At 43.5% G+C, this 22282-nt stretch overlaps 1 protein-coding gene across 5 annotated transcripts in view; it reads left to right on the plus strand.

The window, feature by feature from the left end:
- The first annotated feature begins 840 nt into the window (after nucleotides 1-840).
- DDI2 (DDI proteasomal shuttling factor 2) overlaps nucleotides 841-22282 on the plus strand; it is a 56707-nt gene continuing 35265 nt past the window's right edge. For 2 of the 5 annotated variants that reach the window (XM_075994286.1, XM_075994308.1), the window contains exons 1-2: nucleotides 12087-12379; nucleotides 20380-20509. In XM_075994286.1, coding sequence (XP_075850401.1) covers nucleotides 12242-12379; nucleotides 20380-20509 — 268 coding nt within the window. In that variant the 5' untranslated portion in view covers nucleotides 12087-12241. The other 3 variants (XM_075994288.1, XM_075994293.1, XM_075994297.1) reach the window with 3 other exon arrangements.

Raw genomic sequence — 22282 nt, forward strand, 5'->3', positions numbered from 1 at the left:
TACTACACACACTCAAGCTTGGAATGCACTGACCTTCTCAATGCAAAACATTGAACAAATATTCATATGCCCATTCCTCACACAACCCTATTACGCCATGCATGACTGTAATTGCTCTGGTCATTTGGTCCTATGCATGAAAACAAGGGGCAGTGAAACTTGCTCACCTTATTTCTCAGGCTGATGATTAGACTTAAAACAAGTAAAACCCTATCCAATATATATTAGGTACACATGAAATATCAAATCCTTTAATAAACAGTGAACTACATACAAGTCCCAGGCATGCCACAACCACTTCTGGACTGAAAATCCTAAACAGCAAAAAAGACTGCCACTGTTACTAGATATCCCAAAGACAGAACTTCTTTTAAAATGCAAAATCTATTAATCAAAAATAAAATGTTGAGTGTTTTCGCTTTTCAGAATATATATATTTTTTAATTTTAATTTTATTTTAGCGTATTGTGGGGGTACAAGTGTTAAGGTTACTTATATTGCCCATCCCTCCTTCCCCCTCGAGTAAGAGCTTCAAGCATGTCCATCCCCCAAACGTTGCACTTCTTACTCGTTGTGGTTGTATATACCCGTCCCTTCCTCCCCCCTCCCACCCAGAATATATATATTTTTAATTGAAATATGTTATCCTTCAGTCAACAACTATTCAAGACATAAACCGTTTCGGGAAAGAAACACTGTACAGAGTCCCTCCTGCGCACTTCCCCTCTAGCCAAAGCAAGGAGCCCTGACCTAAGCCCCAAGGAAGCTGCAGGAAGCCACGCCTAGGACTATTACCGGGCACTCGTTTCCCAGCCCGCCACTGCCTCGGCCACACCTCTGCCCGAAATCCAGTCTGATCCGGTTGTCTCGAGCGCAGCTGGCCGCGTTAGGGACTCAGTGAATGGACCCGGCTTAGCTAGGTCAGCCCGAGACGAACCAGGGCCCGCCTGAGCGCGGATGTGCCAGGGCGCCTGGGCTCAAGCCTCGAAGGGGACGCCACTCCGGGCTTTCGCCGGAGTGAAAGCTGCAGCCACGAAACATCCTCGCAAGCGCTGAACACGTCCGAGCGCGTGGGCAGGGTCTGAACCTCGCACCGCGACCTCCGGGAAAACACCACAGCAGCTCACGTCCAGCCCGGGCTGGGGTCGCCTAGCAACCAGGAGCCAAGCGCGCAGACGCCAGGCATTGGCCGGCGCTCGTCACGTGAGCAAGCACCACTGCATACTGGGAGAGTACGCTCCGGGCACGTGATGACGCACAAGAACGTTTCCACAAAGCGCTGGCTTGTTTGGCTTTCCGCGGCGACCTGGTACAAAGTCCTGGCCTTGGGTGGTGTGACCAAAGAGAGACAAAACGGGCAGTGAGGCCTGCCTGCGCCAGATGTGGTGAAGCAGCCAAGCGGTGCAGAATCGCGCCCGTGAGGCCTGTTTGGTCGTGCACGAGCATTTCTTCAAAATAAGACTGACGTCAGAGACCCAAATCCGCCGCCTGTGGGAAAGGTTTGACCAACCGGTCCAACAGCAAATGTTAGGCTACCCAGACGTTTCCTAAGAAGTCAGAGCTGGAAAGTAAGGCTATTGAGTTGGCCAGTGTTTATTCAGCGCTGACCAGAAGGGAGACTGCATCTGGGGCAACAGTTTTATGGGGCGGGGTGGGGGGACGCGTCTTGTTGAAGCAATTACTGGAAAAGTGGTAGTTCCATTGGTAATTTTAGAGAACCGCGTTCTGGTTTATAATCCAGCTTCCCAGGGGACAGAGCCTGGTTATGCACATGTCAGTCTGTGAAATCTAGGTCCCAATAACAGGCAGATCAGGATGTGGGGGGACCTCGCCACAGTCCTGGCCAAAAAACCTAATGCGAGAGCGATTTGAGGTGATAACTGGGATGGTATAGACCGTTTTGAAAGACCCCAGGAGGTTGTTGGTGACACAAGCCTTTCTAATAAAATTTCCTCTAGGAAGCAGAGGAGTTCAAAGTACTATAATATGTTCTGTAATACTGGCACATACCTTGTAGTCATCCTTGATTTCCCTTTTACCTGCCATAGCCAGCGCATCAGGACATCTTGGTGGCCCTGCCATCAGGCTGCATCTGGAATCTGACCACTTCTCCCTGCTTCCACAGCTGCCGCCCTGGTCGCATCCCCTGTGATCTTTCACCTGTGTTACTGCGGTAGCCTAACTAGTCTACTCTTGCCTGGCTCCACAAGTCAGCCAAGGTGATCTTTTAACACTCAAGTCACATCATGTTGCTTCTCTGCTCAAAATCTTCCAGTGGCTTCCTATTTCAGTCAATAAAAGCCAAAGTCCTTACAACTGCTTACCGCATAATCTGGTTCCATGGGCTCCTATCCACTCTTCCTCCTTCCCTGACCTCCAGAAGTGCTATTAAATGTTCTATGCCCAACATGGTTCTCTTGCTTATGGTAAGTGAACCAACTTGCATCAGCAGTGCCCACTTTCAGAATGCTTTGTATCCACTTTATATCTTAAAAGTCAGCCTTTATACACTGACCGATAACACCTGAAATTCTCCACAACTATGCTGTGTTCCAAAAAGGACATCCAAGTTTTTGTGAAGAACCAAGTGTTTGTTGCAGAGAAAGAATAGAAAGGAACAATTCAGCAACCAAAGTGGGTCTTGAACTAAGTGTGTCAAGGGTAGATAAACAAATCCTGGCTTTGCAAAAAAAAATTCCCTGCTCAGATGGCAACAGAGTAAGTGAAGTAGGCCATGTCAGACCAGAAGTTTCTTGAGAAAATTTACTTTTCCCACCTTTATTCCCTATAAAATGCAAATAACCTGAGAGATCATATTAAGTTTCAGCAGTCATAAACACTTAGTGTGAGTGAGTACAGATCCTTTCTTGAGAGTAGTTTTTTTTTGTTTGTTTGTTTGTTTGTTTTTTTGAGACAGAGTCTCACCTTGTTGCCCAGGCTAGAGTAAGTGCCATGGTGTCAGCCTCGCTCACAGCAACCTCCAACTCCTGGTCTCAAGCAATCCTCCTGCCTCAGCCTCCTGAGTAGCTGGGACTACAAGCATGCGCCACCATGCCTGGCTACTTTTTTCTGTATATTTTTAGTTGGCCAATTAATTTCTTTCTATTTATAGTAGAGATGGGAGTCTCACTCTTGCTCAGGCTGGTTTCAAACTCCTGACCTTGAGCGATCCGCCTGCCTCAGCCTCCCAGAGTGCTAAGATTATAGGCGTGAGCCACCATGCCCAGCCTCTTGAGAGTAGGTTTTGAAAACGAAAGTAGGAGCACGGGAGAACTAAAAGGAGCAGGGGAAGGAGAAAGTCCAGGCACAGAGTTGAGCTTGCCAAGGACAAACTTTGGCTGAGTATTGCCCAGGGCTGAACTGCTCTCTAGCCCCAACCTTCTGAGTAGGCAAATTATGGCAAATGAAATTAGAGCCAAGAGAAGTCTATAATATTAACTTAAATGTTTTGATAACGCAGTGAGTACAGGTATATTGGAAATGAAGAAAAGGAGTTGACCCAGAATACAGTGGGACTGAAAGGCTATCAGATCTTAGGAAAGATAAGCAGGAAAGGGAAGCAGTGTTACATTATACATATGCACATGATCCTGGCCTAAGAATAAAAAGAGGTTTTTGTGTTAAGGTAAAATGAGTAAAATGAAGCACCAGCAGCTATCATTTGACATGCCAGAAACAAGACAGTGAGAGAGGCTTCTTTGAGCAACCTAACCAGAAACCAATGATGAAGGGAAAGTTTAAAGAACAATATATATTTGGTTTTTTTTTTTTTAAAAAAAAAGCAAATTGGACTGGTGTGATGGCACACCCCTGTAGGCCCAGATGCTTGGGAGGCTGACAGGGGAGGATCACTTGAGCCCAGGAGTTTGAGGCTGATGTGAGCTATGATGATGCCACTGCACTCTAGCCCAGGCAACAGAGTGGAGACCCTGTCTCAAAAAAAAAAAAAAAAAATGCAGTAGTTCACAAACATCAAACAACTATTTACAGTGTTTGTGGGAATTGGTTCCTACTATAGGAATTTTTAAAATTAACCAGGGTAGATGCCTTTACTGGTTTGTTCTTTTTAGTTTGGTAAGAACCTAGAAGTAGAAACTTTGCTGGTGTGATGAAAGAGTTTTGGAGCACAGCAAGGTGACTCCACACATAATGTGTAGGCAGAGCATTTTTGTTTTAGTTAAAGATTAGGAACAAATGTTTTCACTCTTAAAAGTTTCTTTCAATTTGAAAAATCTGTCACTATGTGAACATGGGCAAATTAGCAGATTATTTAACACCCACATGCCTCAATTTCCTTATCCATGAAATGGGAATGAATACTAATAGTTCCTATCCCTGAGAACTTTTTTTTTTTTTAAGACAGGATCTCACTCTGTTGCCTAGGCTGGAGTGCAGTGGTGTCAATGTAGCTCATTGTAACCTCAAACTCCTGGGCTCAAGTGAACCTCTCACCTCAGCCACCCCAGTAGCTGGGACTACAGGTGCACGCCACCACGCCCAGCTAATTTTTTAATTTAATTTTATTTTTTGTAGAGACAGGGTCTCACTATGTTGTTCAGGCTGGGTTCGAACTCCTGGCTTCAAGTGATCCTCCCACCTAGGCCTCCTAAAGCACTAGGATTAGAGATGTGAGCCACTGTGCCTGGCCCCCGGGGGCCTTTAAAAAATGAAATGGGGTCATATGTGTGGCAGTGTAAAATACTGGTCAAGACTGTGGGCCTTGGGCGACTTCTGGGGCCCCCCTCTCTTGGGGCCCCAGAACCTTGTACACGAAAAAACAAATAAAATAAAATAAAAAAGACTGTGGGCTTGATTCAAATTGTCTAGTTTGAATCCTGGTGCTACCATTTACTACTGTTGTATCATTGACCAAGAGACTGTCCCCTCTCTATGCCTCAATTTCTTCATCTGTAAAATGGAGATAAGACCTCATAGGATTTTTCTGAGGATAAAATGACTCAACATCAAGTGCTTAAAAGAGCGCCTGGCACAAAGTGAGCATTCAGTAAATGTTACCAATCATTTGCAAGGTGCTTGACACACAGAAGTGATCAATAAATGGGATCTATTCTTGGTAGCCTTGCTGATCTAGAGCAGGATTCTGGATTCTGAGATCTCCCTCCTTTGCTCAACCTTTAGACCACTCCATCCTGACTTAGAATTAAGGACTGGAGGTGGGGCACCAGTGACTCAAGCCTGTAATCCTAGCACTTTGGGAGGCTGTGGCAGAAGGATTGCTTGAGCCCAGGAGTTCCAGGGAGACCAGCCTGAGTGAGACCTGTCTCTACAAAAAAGTAGAAAAATAAGCTGAGTGTGGTGGCATGCACCTATAGTCCCAGCTACTTGGGAGGCTGAGGCAGGAGGATCGCTTGAATCCAGGAGTCTGAGGTTGCAGTGAGCTATGGTGATGCCACTGCACTCTAGCCTGGGAGACAAAGCAAGACCTTGTCAAAACAAACAAACACACAAAAAACAGGCAGGAGGGACTAGTTTGGGGACATTAGACCAATAAGCCAAATTGTTGGCAGAGGGCTTTGCCACATAAGCTTGGTAAATCTAAGTGGGAAAGGGTTGTAGAATAGCCCCCTGCCCACCACATTCCAAGGACTACGACCTTGGATCTGAATCCTTGGTACACAGAAAGAGTATATCTTGGTTACTGGGATGTGTTGATTGTGTATTGTTTCTTGGGTTTCCTTTCTCTTAACTCAGAAGTCATTCCTCTGTCACCCTCATCCTCCAAGTCCAACCCATTGGCAAGTTTTGTTGACTTTTCCAGATCTCTCTCAAAGTGTATAAGTGTTAAAAAAAAAAAAGAAAGAAAGAAAGAAAAAGTATCTCTCCAGCCCACTTGCTTCTCTCTGTCTCAACTGCCTCCTCTCCAGTTCATCATTTCTCCCACCGAGAATCCTGCTGTAGTCCATATTTTCCTGTTTCCCCTTTTGCCATAGTACAACCCATTCTCCCAACTCCACCAGTGTGCAGTGTGCATTTTAAAATTTTTTAACAACTTTATTGAGATGTGAATCACATATCATACAAATAATCTATTTAAAATGTACAATTAAATGGTTTTTAGTATATTCACAGGGTTGTATAACCATCACTGCAACCAATTTTAGAACATTTTCATCATCCCAAAAAGATACTCTGTACCCATTAGCAATCACTTCCCATATACTACCATTCCCCCTTCTGCCACCAGCCCTAGGTAAACACTAATATACTTTGTCTCTCATGGATTTGCCTTTTTGGGACATTTCATATATTAATAATTATAATCATATAGTACATGTCTTTTGTGATTGGTTTCTTTCATTTAGCATAATGTTTTCAAGGTTCATGTATGTTGTAGCATATAGTAATACTGCTTTTTTTTTTTTTTTTTTTTGAGACAGAGTCTCACTTTGTTGCCCAGGCTAGAGTGAGTGCCGTGGCGTCAGCCTAGCTCACAGCAACCTCAAACTCCTGGGCTCAAGCGATCCTTCTCCCTCAGCCTCCCGAGTAGCTGGGACTACAGGCATGCACCAACACGCCCGGCTAATTTTTTGTATATATATTAGTTGGCCAATTAATTTGTTTCTATTTATAGTAGAGACGGGGTCTCGCTCTTGCTCAGGTTGGTTTCGAACTCCTGAACTCAAAGGATCCGCCCGCCTCGGTCTCCCAGAGAGCTAGGATTACAGGCGTGAGCCACCGCGCCCGGCCGTAATACTGCTTTTTTTATTGCCAAATATTTTTCCATTATATGGATATACCACATTTTGTTTATCCACTCATCAGGTGATGGATGCTTGACATATTTCCACTTTTTGGCTATTATGATTAAGGCTGCTATTAACATTTATATACAAGTTTTGTTGTTGTTGTTGTTTGAGACAGAGTCTCCCTCTGTTACCTGGGATAGAGTGCCCTTGCATCACCCTAGGTCACAGCAACCTCAAACTCTGAAACTCTCAAACTCCTGTACTCAAGGGATCCTCTTGCCTCAGCCTCCTGAGTAGCTGGAACTACAGGTGTGCACCACCATGCCCAGCTAATTTTTTCTATTTTTAGTAGAGACAGGGTCTTGCTCTTGCTCAGGTTGGTCTCAAGCTCCTGACCTCAAGCGATTCTCTTTCCTTAGCCTCCCAGAGTGCTAGGATTATAGGCATGAGCCACTGCATTATGTACACATTTTTGTGTGGATATATATTTTCATCTCTTGGATATATTCTTAGGCGTGGACTTGCTGGATCATATAACTCTATGTCTAGTATTTTGAGGAACTGCCAAACTGTTTTCCAAAATGGATGCAACATTTTATATTTCCACCAACAGTGTATTAGTGTTCCAGTTTCTCCACAGTCTCATCACCACTTGTTATTATGTCTTTTTTTATTTCTTTTTATTATTATTTTTTTATTTTTGAGACAGAATCTTGCTTTGTTGCCTAGGCTGGAGTGAGTGCCATGGCATCAGCCTAGCTCACAGCAACCTCAAACTCCTGGGCTCAAGCAATCCTCCTGCCTCAGCCTCCCAAGTAGCTAGGACTACAGGCATGTGCCACCATAACCGGCTGATTTTTTCTATATATATGAGTTGGCCAATTAATTTCTTTCTATTTATAGTAGAGACGGGGTCTCACTCTTGCTCAGGCTGGTTTCAAACTCCTGACCTCGAGCAATCCTCCCGCCTCAGCCTCCCAGAGTGCTAGGATTACAGGCGTGAGCCACTGCGTCCAGCCGGACATACGTCTTTTTTGTTATAGCCCTCCTAGTGGGTGTGCAGTGGTATCTCCTTGTGGTTTTCATTTACATTTCTATTTTATTCTGCTCACAGAATCTATGGTTCACAAATTCAAAAGGAGTACAATGGAGATGGCTCCATGATGTCTACAGCCTCAGCTGGAAAGATATATAGGCTGGAGATGACTCAACAGCTGTGGTTGAAATCATCTGGAAATGCCTTCACTCATATGCTTGGTGATCTTTGATCTCAGCTGAGCTGTTGCCTGGAACATCTACACATATTGTCTTCATGTGGTCTCATTGCATAAGCATGGGCTTCCTCATAGCATGGCTGCTGGTTTCCAAAAGCAGGTGTTCCAAGGGAGAATCTATATTGCCTTTCATGACCGAGTCTCAGAAGTCACACAATGTCACTTGTGTGGCTGGGTTCAGTGGCTCATGCCTGTAATCCTAGCACTTTGGGAGGCTGAGGTGGGAGGATTACTTAAGCCCAGGAATTCAAGACCAGCCTGGGCAATATAGACTCCATGTCTACCAAAAAAAAAAAAAAATATATATATATATATATATATATATTTGTTGTTGTTGAGACAGTGTCTCACTCTGTTGCTTGGACTAGAGTGCCGTGGCATCAGCCTAGCTCACAGCAACCTCAAACTCCTGGGTTCAAGCAATCCTTCTGCCTCAGCCTCCCAAGTAGCTGGGACTACAGGTATGTGCCACCATACCCAGCTAATTTTTTCTATATATTTTTAGTTATCTGGCTAATTTCTTTCTACTTTTTAGGTAGAGACAGCGTCTCACTCTTGTGCAGGTTTGTCTCAAACTCCTGAGCTCAAGCAATCCTCCCACCTTAGTTTGCCAGAGTGCTAGGATTACAGGCGTAAGCCAGCTCACCCAGCCTCTACCAAAAAATATTTAAAAAATAAAATATTATCTGGGTATGATGGTGAGCCTGCAGCTCCCACCTACTGGTGAGGCTAAGGCAGGAGGATCATTTGAGCCCAGGAGTTTGAGGTTACATTGAGTTATGATTGTACCAGTGCAATCTAGCCTCAGGAGACAAAGTGATACCATGTCTCTAAAAAATAAATAAAAATTAAAAAACATTGTTACTTATGCCAAAGTCAGTCTGCCATGATTTGAATCGAGGGACATACAGCACCCACATAATGGAAGGAATGTCATGATCACATTGTAGGAAGAGCATGTAGGATAGGAGATATTGTTGTGATAAAATCTGGCCGATCTGGGAACCTGAGCACCATTAGAAAAAATACAACAGAAAATTTAATCAATGATTCCATCCTCAGCTGATTCCATGACACCACCTGGCTATCCTTGAACATTTCTTTGCTCAACTTGCCATGGTTACTTCAAACCATCTCCACCATGGAAGGCACTATGTGTATGTCTTTGCTAGTACTCATTCCCAACCACCTTTTCCCCATCTATGTCCTTTAAAAGAGGTTAGAAAAGCTAAACACTCAGTTTCCTAGCCTCTCTTTCATCTATATGGCATAGTCCTGTCCAGCGTAATGTAAGCAAAAATCTGCTGAGGGATTTCTGGGCAAGCTTCTTCCTTGAATAGGCAAAATGATGCATATTGCAACCCTCTGGGAGAGGCCAAAAGAATTGCAGAAGTATTGGCCCTGCTGTCATTGAGCCACTGAACCAATATAGTTGCCTACCTCCAGGCCTCCTATCCCATGAGACAATATACTTATTTGTTTAAGCCACTGATAGGCTTTCTGTTACTTGTAGTCAATACAATCACTCCCCTGAATCCCCTGCTCCTCAACTTTCTCTCTCTCTCTCTTTTTTTTTCTTGCAACAGAGTCTCGCTTTGTTGCCCAGGCTAGAGTGAGTGCCATGGCGTCAGCCTAGCTCACAGCAACCTCAAACTCCTGGGCTCAAGCAATCCTCCTGCCTCAGCCTCCCGAGTAGCTGGGACTACAGGCATGCGCCACCATGCCTGGCTAATTTTTTATATATGTATCAGTTGGCCAATTAATTCCTTTCTATTTATAGTAGAGACGGGGTCTCACTCTTGCTCAGGCTGGTTTTGAACTCCTGACCTTGAGCAATCCGCCCGCCCCGGCCTCCCAAGAGCTAGGATTACAGGCGTGAGCCACAGCGCCCGGCCTAATTTCTATTTATACTAGAGATGGGGTCTTGCTCTTGCTCAGGCTGGTTTCGAACTCCTGACCTCAAGCAATCCACCCACCTCGGCCTCCCAGGGTGCTAGGATTACAAGTGTGAGCCACCACGCCCGGCCAACTTTCTCTCTTTATAAAAGACTTCAACTAATAATTTTCTCTTTCTTGCCACCAAACCTACCACTTGCTGCTACCTTGTATAGGTACCATTCATAGCTACCTTGTTTCTTCCTTCCCTTTTGTTATAATGGAAGAAGGGTTCCTGCTCCATAGACGGAGGAGTGGGAGTAAATGGGGAGATGCTAATGTTGAATCCATTCTATATTCATCTTCCAGTTGTCAACGGAAAATAAGCCAAACTCTGTAAAATAATCTAAAGAGATTTATTCTGAGCCAAATTTGAGGACCATGACCGGGAGCCACGCCCGAGAAGCCTTGAGCAAGCGCACTCGCTGTGGTTGGGTTACTGTTTGGTTATACATTTCAGGGAGACATGGATTACAGGTAAAGTCATAAATCAATACATGGAAGGCATGCATTGGTTTGGCCCAAAAGGTGGGCCATCTCAAAGTGGGGGGAGGGATTACAGGTTAAAGGTGGGTTTAAAGACTCTTTGCCTTGTAATTGGTTAAAGAAATGAAGCTTTGTGTACAGACTTGGAATGTCTTAAGTTAAATTAAGGAAGTCTCTTAATTAGAGACAAGCTACTAGCCATATGTTGTGTAAATGGAAGCCCTGCAGGTTTGTCTTGCAAAGCCTTAGGCCTGTTAATGAGTTACAAAGGATGTCTCCAAGAATGGAGGGGGGCATGGTGAGGCACATCTGACCTCCCTCCTCTTGGCTGGCAATTCAGTTTTAGGGTATCCCCTTGGCCAAGAGGGGGTGCCTTCAATCAGCTGGTGAGGGGGAGCTTTAAGATTTTATTTTACTTCACACAGTTTTGGTTTTCTTAGTCATTCTCACATGCTGGGCCTCTACTACTCATCAGCTATGTAGCCTTAAACAGGCCATTAAAGTAACAAATTTGTTGAATAGATTCTAAGCTGTGCTCAATGAAGGCATTGGGCTAGATGCTGGGGTTAGTCAGGGCCAGGAAACAGACACAGTCCAAGCAGGCAGAAAACTTTGCAGGGTAGGGGAACTGAGCCCCAGAGGAACCCAGAGTGAGCAACGGGCTGGGAGGGCAGAGCATGGGAAGAGCTCAGGAAGCAAGGCTGGCAAGGCTGGAGAGGTAGGGAGGGGCCAGAGCCCCCACACCCAGTTCTACAGCCTCCACAGGGTAATGATTTTGGTTTTAATCCTAAATCACAGAGACAGGAAATAAATCAATCTCTCTGATCCTCAATTAGACCTCAAAAAATATGTTTCCGAACTAACTAGCCTGTTAGTCGCCTGTACTAGCTCGAGGTGTTTTTTGTTTTGTTTTGTTTTTTTTGAGACAGAGTCTCACTTTGTTGCCCAGGCTAGAGTGAGTGCCCTGGCGTCAGCCTAGCTCACAGCAACCTCAAACTCCTGGGCTCAAGCCATCCTCCTGCCTCAGCCCCCAAGTAGCTGGGACTACAGGCATGCACCACCATGCCCAGCTGATTTTTTCTATATATATGTTAGTTGGCCAATTAATTTCTTTCTATTTTTAGTAGAGACGGGGCTGGTTTGGAACTCCTGACCTCGAGCAATCCGCCTGCCTAGGCCTCCCAGAGTGCTAGGATTACAGGCATGAGCCACCTCGCCAGCCGGAAGTGTTTTTCTGTTTTTTTCAGGTCCAGAGTTAAGGGCAAGGACTTGTGTTTTCATTCATATTTGCGTCGCCAGTGCATAGCACATGGTAGGCGCTTAATAAATGCCTGTTGGTGAATGTGGATTCCTGCACAGATTACTGTTATGTATTAAAACAACTAGTTTAACAGAGTTTTCTTTCTCCGCATTCCTCTCCGCCCCTCCCCTGTCCTCGGCTCCCCTCCCTCAGCCCTCCCACGCCCCTTCCCACTCCTCCCGCTCCAATCCACTCCAGGCTCCCCGCCTCCCCGCCCCGGTCCCGCCCCCGGGAGTCATGAAGGCGGAGGAGGCGAGGCGGGCTTTACGGCAGCCGCGTTGCGGCGGGGCGGGGCGCCGGGCGGCTGGTGTGCTTGGCGGCAGAGGTGGGAGGCAGGCCGGCGGACTCGCAGGCGGGCGGCGGTGTCCGTGCTCGCTGGTGAGGGCGGGAGGGAGTGACTCACTGAGCGTGTGTGAGGGAGGGAAGGAGCGAGCGGGCGAGCGAGCAGCCCGCGCCGTCCTCCGGCAGCACCAGCCAGGCCACGCCGCCGCCGCCCCGCGCCCAGGCCGGGCCGAGCCGAGCTGGGTCGGGCCCGGGCCATGCTGCTCACCGTGTACTGTGTGCGGAGGGACCTCTCCGAGGTGACCTTTTCCCTCCAGGTCGACGCCGACTTCGAGCTGCACAACTTCCGCGCGCTGTGCGAGCTCGAGTCCGGCATCCCTGCAGCTGAGAGCCAGGTACGCCGGGCAGCGAGCCGGGGGCCTCCTCCCGGAGCCAGCCCTCCCTGCCTTGGGGCCTCACGCCCTCCCTTTGCTACTGGTGAAGAATTGGGGGTGGGGGGTGGAGGAGAGCAAGGATAGCCATTCCCAGCTCGCCCCCGCATCCGGGAGGGAGCTGGAATCGGTAGCTTCCCCCACACACCGTGAGTGTGGGGTGGGGTACGGGAAGAGGGAGCAGAGAACCTGACCGCGGACGCACCCACTGCAGCAGGAGGGGCGCGTGGACTTGAGTAGCCCTACACTCTCTGGCTTTTTGGCCCTTTCTCCCTTACTAATCCCGAGTTTGGGGTGTAGTCGTGGACCTAGGAAGCAGTCTTGGGTTTGCAAGGGTTTCTTACATCCTGCTTCACCAACCAGAAATACCAGTTTGGATCACTGTGGTAGATATATGTTCATCTGCTTTTTTGGAGAGGGTTCCTGCTTAACTATACGCGGATTGCCTTTGAATGTACCGATTTGCTCTTTAGGTGAAGGAGAAAGTTTGAGACTTGGCCCTACCTCGTTTTGAGGTCTTTGGAAGTGCTCTTTTCCATACCACATGCGTTTGTGGTTAAATTCTTTTTAAAGACAGTAAATTACTCAAAACTGTTTTCCTTCAGTGCTTCCCTGGTAGTAAGTCGACAATCCCTTCTTTTAGGTAACAGTTCAGAGTTTGGGTCAGTTCAAAGCTTAGTGCTTTGTAAGGATATTTGCTTGAAAATGGCCTAGTATCTTCTCAGTGCGATTTCGTGGTTTCATTTCCCTACACGGCTTGCTGGACAGAAGTTCAGTCCGTCTTACATCTTAAATAAGCAAAGTAATTTATTTTCAAAACGCTTTGAGGCTTCCGCTAGTCTTATCAAACAGAATTGGCGACAATAGCTCTGTAGCCTTTACACTAAAACACTTAGATCCTGGCTTGATTAAGTGAGCAGAGGAGGATATAGTCTAAACATTAAGAAAATTATAAAAGTCTTCTAAGGCCCCAGAATGTAAATCTTGATTTTCTACTGCAGTTAGGAAATAGTTCCAAAAACTATTACCCAATTACAAGCTTGTTCTGCTGTCTTATGGTAAGCAAATGTGTCAATATTTTGTTCAGAAGTATGATTCCTTTACACAATGTGAACTTTAGAACCTTGGCATAAAGCTATTCAGAAAGAATTTATTTCAAGGCACAGAGTGTGACTCAATTACGCAGGCTGGCAAAGGCCACAAAGAAATTGTTAAAAGGGATTTTTCTTTTTTGCAACTTCTTTTGTAAAAAGTTAATCCACGAAAACTCAGGAACCAATTCCTCCTGTCAGTGAATCCCTCATGTGGAGAACTAGGAAAGGACAGTTTAAATAGAGAGGGAAAATGAACTCAATTTTTTTTTCTTGGTTTTTTTTTTTTTTTTTTTTAGGAACTCAATTTTTGAAGATGGCTTTTTCAGTTCTTTTCCTTGTGGCTCTTTTAATACCCTGGTTATAATCACCAGCTGGTAGGGGAAATAAAAAATTACAATGCAAATTGATTTTGTTATTAGGGTTTGGGAAAAGAGATTGAGACTTTCTGTTTTTGCACTTTTTGTGATGGTTGTAACAAGAAATTTAAGTAAATTAAAGGGGTGTCAGATTGAAAGACAGTTGTGTGGTCGAGGCAGGCACTGTCCTCTACCAGTTCAGAAAGTTGGGAATACCTCACTAATACAACGCTAAATCCAAATTCTATGTCATTGATTTTGTCAATGTTATGGCATTTACTTCCTCCACAAGCCAAATTAGCATATAGAAACCCTGGTTCTGACTAGTGTTAAGCCTGTGTTAAATATCCAAAAACAGCTCCTGTTTTTCAAGTTTGTTCTCTTGGCTCCACTGTAACCTGACAACACAGTATCTATTTTAGGATGTCTGGTGGTCGGTTGTCTTTCCACTTGCTTGCCCATCAGGCAGGAACAGGATCCACCCTAGACACTTGAGTCATTTCCTTTCATCAAATCATAAAAGTAAACATCATTATAGTTTTAACCTACAAATACATCATCTTCACATTCTTGAGGGGCCCCTCCATTTACCTTCCAGGGTTCTCCCATATTACCATCTTCCCTTCCTCTCATAGATCTACTGGTTTGTTCACCTCACTCTATTTACCTTCTTCATTCTCATTCCTTCACTTCCCATTTCTGACTCCATTTCTTCAAGGGAGATTTTTTTCTTTTTTAATGTTCCTAGCTATTCTTTTCTGCCACTATGTGTCCAGACCTCTAGTCTCCAAACTTTTTCATTCATTGATCCCTGTCAGTAAAATGTTTCAGAACGTGCTCCTAGTTATGTGTATAATATATAAATGAATTAATGTTATGCATTATATATGTCCATGTATTATACACTATAAAATATATAAAATGTATTATATATACATATCTAGTACATTATGTACATAAGTCACATTATATACATAAAGTAATATATACATTATAAACACACAAAACAGAAGTTCAGGAAAGTTGAAGTGAAAGAAATGAAAATAAAAATTCTAATATTTTGTGTTTTTTTCCTATACCCTTACAGAATTGTCTTGCATGCCTGTCCCACCTTGGATATCACTGGTTCAGAATTTAGTTTTCCACATGAGTGACAGTTGTGCATAGGCATACACTTGGAAAATGTTAATTTTTAACAGCTCTAGTCTGATAATAGTAGTTATAATGCAGTGATCAAGAATTTAGAAACCATCTCTGCATATGATTAAGGTTGGGCATGTTCCATCTCTTAATACAAACGTGGGTCTGGAAACCAGTCTTTCCTCTGATGGCTTTGATGCAGACTTGTCTGGGTTAACTTCAATGATCAGAACTTAGCTTCACTTTAATATCTTCCTATTTTTGAACCATCGTTATAATTATGTAGGTAACGTGGTAAAAAGTGCACAGAATGTGGAAGGTGGAAGGGCCCTCAAATGAAAGGCATATTTAAATGCTGAGTAATAGGCTGGGGGAGTTGGCTCACGCCTGTAATCCTAGCACTCTGGGAGGCTGAGGCAGGAGGATTGCTCGAGGTCAGGAGTTCGAAACCAGCCTGAGCAAGAGCGAGACTCCATCTCTACTATAAATAGAAAGAAATTAATTGGCCAATTAATATATATAGAAAAAATTAGCCAGGCATGGTGGCGCATGCCTGTAGTCCCAGCTACTCGGGAGGCTGAGGCAATAGGATCGCTTGAGCCTAGGAGTTTGAGGTTGCTGTGAGCTAGGCTGATGCCATGGCACTCACTCTAGCCTGGACAACAAAGCAAGACTCTGTCTCAAAAAAAACAAAAACAAAAAAAGATAAAAATAAATGCCGAGTGATAGCAGTAACTGTATGATCCTGGAAACGCAGCTCTGTATACAGCATGGTCTGTGGTTTGTAAAACACTTTTAAACCAGTGGAAACTGAAATTTCCTCTTGTAGCTGATTTTGGCATGTTTGTTTTCGCAGGTAATTTTCATGTATTTTTTTCTGATGAATAGTACATCTTTATTATAGAAAACATGATACATAGAAAAGAATAAAGAAGAGCACACTTATTACCTCATAACCTAGAGAAAACTGTGGCTTTTTAATGTATTTTTTCTAAGATTTTTTTCCTTTTTATAGTTAATATGTCTTTTAAACATGATGGGGCCTGAACTATATAAACATGAATTGTTTATATGAAATTTATGTGAAAGGAAATTATCTTTCTTCAGTCACTGCTACAATGTTAGCATTTACCCATAACACTTCAGATTCTTCAAATGTATAATTTTTAATGGCTGTAAAATATACTGTCATATAGATGTACTGTAATTTATTTAACAGTTCCCGTGTTGGGCATAATATTGGGGAAAATTGGAAACAGCTATGAGTAACATTACCATGGGCATTTATATACTTAAGGCTTTATCCTCCATTTCTGATTATTTTCTCAGGTTAAATTCTTAAAGATATGGAATTGCCAGGTCAAAGGCATAAACTTTTTTGAAAGGCTTTTAGTAATCCTTGCCAAATTGCCTTCCAGAAGGGTTGTAAAAGTCAAGTTGGCCATTACATGGGATGGTATGTATGGATAACTTGGCTTATAGTGAGCACTCAGTTAATGGTGGTGCTATTATGAAGCCATTCACATATGGTTCCAAAGGTTTTGTGGCCAGTTTATGGGTCCTTAATGCTGGAAATGTATTGCTAAGATTTCTGTTAATAGAAGGCTCTCATTCAGAGACCAGAAAGCATTTGACCTCATGCTTAAATATTTTAGAGTTTTATTAATTAGTTTATTGTTAAATGTTGATTAAGATTAGAGTTCAGTCTCTAGGGTTCCTCCTCTGGTGTAAGTATTAGCAGTTATGCCAGTTCTGCCCATTAAGACCAGTAGCTATATACATCATTCCATCACAATAGCTGCCACAGTATTTCCTCAGCAGACAATATCATTTATATAAAGGCAGTCAGCATGATCTAACAATAAAAATGTACGACCCAGAAATCACTAACATCAAGCATGTATATGAAATATGGAATATTGCTATCTGCCCCGATTTCCTGGAAGTACTACTGAAAAACTTGGGTGAGGAGCAAATGTTCTTCGCACTGACAAAGCAGCAGCTGTGCTCCATTTTAGTCTAAGGACACAAATGAGATCAACTAAAGCTTAGTTATAGTTATAATTGCCACAAAGAACTGATTTCTTTGTTAGAATAGGCTTAAGAGTCCAAGAAAGAATTATTTTGCAGTGTAAGTCCCAAAGTAAATCTGTGATCTTCCAACTGAACATGAGTATCATCTGTAAAATGGGAATCCGGCAAGCGAGGAGGTGGTGTTCCTTTCTTTGTTTTCAGAGCAAGGGGATACATTAAGCAATGGACGGTATTTTGATCCTCCTGGTGGGTATAAGGCCTTCCGTGACTCATTAAAGTCACCAGACTAATTCACCAGGCCACTTTGGGGTTATGTTTGGGGAAGATGTGTTAATATAAGGTACTAGAGAAGAGTATAGGCTTTAGAGTCAGTCAGATGTGGTTCTAGTCACAGTTCTCTCTTTTTAATAGCTGTGCGGCCTCAGGTCACTTAACTTTCTGTATCTGTTTCCCTGTCCATAAAATGAGACAAATAATGGCTACCTCATAAAATGATTGTGAGACTTAAATGAGAGGATGTGAGGGTTAAGTGGGAGGCTGAGAGAACCTTGTAGATTGCTGGCTCTTAGTAGAAGCTCATTCAGTGATAGCCGACTGCTATTTTAATTTGGCTTTCCAGGTAGTATTTCCAACCCGAAGAGAATTCAGTGATCTTGTGGATAGGATCGTCTTAATCCTGAGTTTGAGTCCTCATTGTAAATAAATACATTTTCTCTTATCAGTTAGAATATGTCATTGCCCCAGGAGACTGATAATGTATCTCTAAATACATGAGAGTTGAGTTTCTGAGCCTGGAAAATTAAAGAGTAGGTTGTTGACTACTAGTGACTTCATTATGGTGGCTTCACAATGTTGATGCCACCTGTAAAAGCCTGCCTAGTGGGCATCTCTCTTGGCTTGGCATGCCTCTTTCTTGTTGCACACCTCAACCTGTGACGCTTATCAGTTTTGGTTTATGGATTCTCCTTTTTTTTTTTTTGAGACAGAGTCTCTCTTTGTTGCCCAGCCTAGCTCACAGCAACTTCAAACTCCTGGGCTCAAGCAATCCTCCTGCCTCAGCCTCCCGAGTAGCTGGGACTACAGGCATGCGCCACCATGCCCGGCTAATGGTTTATGGATTCTCTTCCAAGCAGTCCCACAAGTTATAATATGACTCCTGGTTGTACTGCAAAAAAAGTCTATGTTAATTGTGATATACTTTAGTATGATATGTGCTTAAATAAGGGTGTGTGAATGGGATGATAGAATGACAGTTACAGTCTGTTAGAATGTATTTTAACTCTGCAAGTTGGAGTTAAGAACCTATTATACCTTTTCTAGTCATGTGTAAAATTCGTAAAGTGTATTTGAACCCACAGTCAGGTTTTTGCTCAGCCTCAGAAGGGTTCCATTTTGGAGGGAACTAGATTCAGTTTCCTATTAGTCCTGTTCCTCATGTCAGTGTAAATTCTGAGAGCAGATGTGACAATCACTTTTTTCCTGTTTAAATGCCACATTTTCAGTTCTATGCCAGTTAACCTTACCATGAGAGCTGTGAGGAAACACTGTGGAATGATGGTATAGCAGAAAGAACTGGAAGGGACAGCTGTAATGATGATCTAGCCCCAACTGCTTGCTTGACAAATGGGAGGGGTGGCCTGGACCTTGTGAGTGGCATGCCCCTCTCTGAGAGTTACTGGCAGAGCCAGCATAGAACTCAAGTTCCTCAGTTTGCATGTGGCCTGGTGAAAAGCGAATCACTAGGAAGAAAACCTTTCAAAGCCTGAGTTTGTTCTGAATGCCTTCTGGAGTACATAATCATGCAGGGCAGGTTTTATGTTCCTTCATGATAAAATTACAGTAGGCCTTTGTGTGTTCCTTTCTTTTCTTTCCACAACACATTTTTATTTAGTACATCCCTGATCCTTTTTTCCATCTGTGTTTAATTGTGGTTTTTTTGGTGAATTTCTTTCACTTCTACTCACAAGCATAAGAGTGGTAAAAGTTAGGAGAGGGTAGAACAGAAGTAAGAATGCAGGAAGGGTAACATTTGGGAACCTTTTAAACCTGCCAATGTACAATATCATTTATTTTTTTATTTTTTTTTGAGACAGAGTCTCCCTTTGTTGCCCAGGCTAGAGTGAGTGCCGAGGCGTCAGCCTAGCTCACAGCAACCTCAAACTCCTGGGCTCAAGCAATCCTACTGCCTCAGCCTCCCGAGTAGCTGGGACTACAGGCATGCACCACCATGCCTGGCCAATTTTTTCTATATCTATTAGTTGGCTAATTAATTTCTTTCTATTTATAGTAGATACGGGGCCTCCGCTCTTGCTCAGGCTGGTTTGGAACTCCTGACCTCGAGCATTGTGCCCACCTCGGCCTCCCAGAGTGCTAGGATTATAGGCGTGAGCCACCGTGCCTGGCCTATAATATCATTTAAAAGTACACATTATTTAATAGTACTGTAGTTAACTTACCCAGAATAAATTGTTCCTTTCCCTCCCTGCTCAAAATTAAATCTAAAATTATATCCACTACTTTCATAAATTCATCCTTTAATTCAACAAATATTTGAACATCAGTTATATAACAGGCCCTGTTATGGTGAATGAAACAGAGTCTCTGTCCTCAAATGGCTTACATTTGGTGGGGCAGAAAGGCAATAAACAGATAAATATATATAGTATGTTAGGTGAGAGTATATTTTAAATAGGATATTAGGGAAGAGCTCTGAAGAGGTAATGTTTGATCAGAGATCTCATAAACATTACTAGGGAAAGAACATTCTTTAGGTGGAGACAAGAACAAGTGAAACAGCCCCAAGGGGCAGGTTGATTTCTATTATTTGAGGAACAACAGACATGCCAAGTGAGTTCAGAAGGGGAGCCAGGGGCCAAATTTTGGGGGCCTGGTAGGTGATGGGAAGGATTTGGGTTTTATTCTAGGTGTGTTCAAAACCCATTGGAGAGCCAGGCCTGGTGGCTCACGCCTGTAATCCTAGCACTCTGGGAGGCTAAGGCAGGAGGATCTCTTGAGGTCAGGAGTACGAGACCAGCCTGAGAAAGTTCTAGACCCCTCTCTACTAAAAATAAAAAAAAATTAGCCGGGCATGGTGGCATATGCCTGTTCCCAGCTCCTAGGGGACTGAGACGGGAGGATCACTTGAACCTAGGGGTTTGAGGTTGCAGCACTCTAGCCCAGGCAACAGAGTGAAACTCTCTCCAAAAAAAAGAAAAAAAACATTGGAGTGTTTTGAACAGGGAATTATATTATCAGGTAAGAGGAAAACTGGTCATTTTTGCTTTGTGTGCCATATTGCTTCTGAGTGCTTTATACTGTTATATATCTTTTCTTCTTGTAGATTGTCTATGCTGAAAGACCTCTCACAGACAACCACAGATCCCTGGCTTCTTATGGTTTGAAAGATGGGGATGTTGTGATTTTACGACAGAAGGAGAATGCAGACCCTCGACCTCCAGTGCAATTCTCAAGTAAGACATCTCTTAGTGGTTTAGCATCTCCTAATCCAAGCATCAATAGGTGGCAGAACATAGTGGTTCAGTTTTGGATTTGTTTTGGATTCAGACTACTAGTATACAGATCCTGATTCTGCCTCTTGCCTGCTGTAACTTTGGACAAGTTATATAATGTCTCTAAATCAGTTTCTTCTTTAAGATAGGAGCCATGATTAATCCCAACTCCTAGAGTTGACATGAGAATAATGCATGTAAAATCTTCAGCACATAGCAAGCCCTCAATAAATGTTAGCTTCTGTTATCAGTGATAATTACACAGTAAACTTTATCCTTGGAAATGACTTGAGAGATTGCATACGCCTATGATTTCTAGCTGACTTTTGCTACTTTGTGCCTGGCTTTCAGTTTCTTTGTGGAGCATTTTATAGTCAGCTAGGCACTTGCACCCACATTTCACGTGATCTCATAAATTGGTTGTGGGGGAAGAGATCCCTCTTTACAATTATTTATCATTAACAGATGAAACTTAGATTTTAAATGGTGTCTTCACAGTTACATTGCTAGTACGTGAAGACACAGGAATTAAAACTTCGAGCTTTTTCTGTTATCCTAGACTTAATGAACATTAAGTACCTAGGCCACCAAGTTGTGGTTTTTCCCACCAGCTATGTTAATCATGTGAAAAGAAACTGTTAGCTGTCTTGGATGCTCTATCCAGAATAGGTCTTTATAGTCTGGAATCTGTGCATTGGGATTTAGGAGCTTTCTGTGTTACTGAAATAATATGCAGAATTGTGTGGGTGTGAATGTATGTCCATTTGATGGGGTGAAGGCCCGTAGCTGTCTTCAGATACTCAGAGGGGCTCATGATCACAAAAAGTTTATAAGGTCCTGATGTGGTACTGCTTGGTGAAATGCATTAGTTTTTTCCATTCCCTAACGTATTCTGGTAGATTTCTCTAAATAGTATTTAGCCTCCAGGTCACCTGGTTTTAAAGTTTATGTTAACAGATGATAGGAGTCTGGGTGATGACCGACTCCAGCTTTGAGCACAATGCTTTCTTTTTTTTTTTTTTTTTTTTTGAGACAGAGTCTCGCTTTGTTGTCCAGGCTAGAGTGAGTGCCGTGGCATCAGCCTAGCTCACAGCAACCTCAAACTCCTGGGCTTGAGCGATCCTTCTGCCTCAGCCTCCCGAGTAGCTGGGACTGCAGGCATGCGCCACCATGCCCGGCTAATTTTTTATATATATATCAGTTGGCCAATTAATTTCTTTCTATTTATAGTAGAGACAGGGTCTCGCTCTTGCTCAGGCTGGTTTTGAACTCCTGACCTTGAGCAATCCGCCCGCCTCGGCCTCCCAAGAGCTAGGATTACAGGCATGAGCCACCGCGCCCGGCCGAGCACAGTGCTTTCATTCAGCCTGAAACTGGAGCTGTACAGGCCCAGCAAGCACTGGCTCCACCATATCTCAATTACATTAGTCCCTTGGGGCTACTGCTAAACTTTATAAAGAGTAGTTGTTTAAATGAAACAATCAATAAATACCAAATCTTCCTTTGTTTAATTTGGTGAGGTTGTAAGTTCCGGAGATACCCCATTTTGTTCCTGTAGTGTCCCATATGGACAAAAGATCCAATAGGTTTCGGGTTGAAGGGATCTGGTTCATAAAGTAAACATGTTTTCCAAAATTATTCTGAAGTGAATGGACTCTGAAGATAATGTGTAACAGTGGTGGAGATAAAATTTCTTGGCCTGTAAAGAAGGCCTGCCCATATGTGTTTTGCTAG

Source organism: Microcebus murinus, chromosome 2, assembly GCF_040939455.1.
Source record: "Microcebus murinus isolate Inina chromosome 2, M.murinus_Inina_mat1.0, whole genome shotgun sequence".
NCBI classification, from domain to species: domain Eukaryota; kingdom Metazoa; phylum Chordata; class Mammalia; order Primates; family Cheirogaleidae; genus Microcebus; species Microcebus murinus.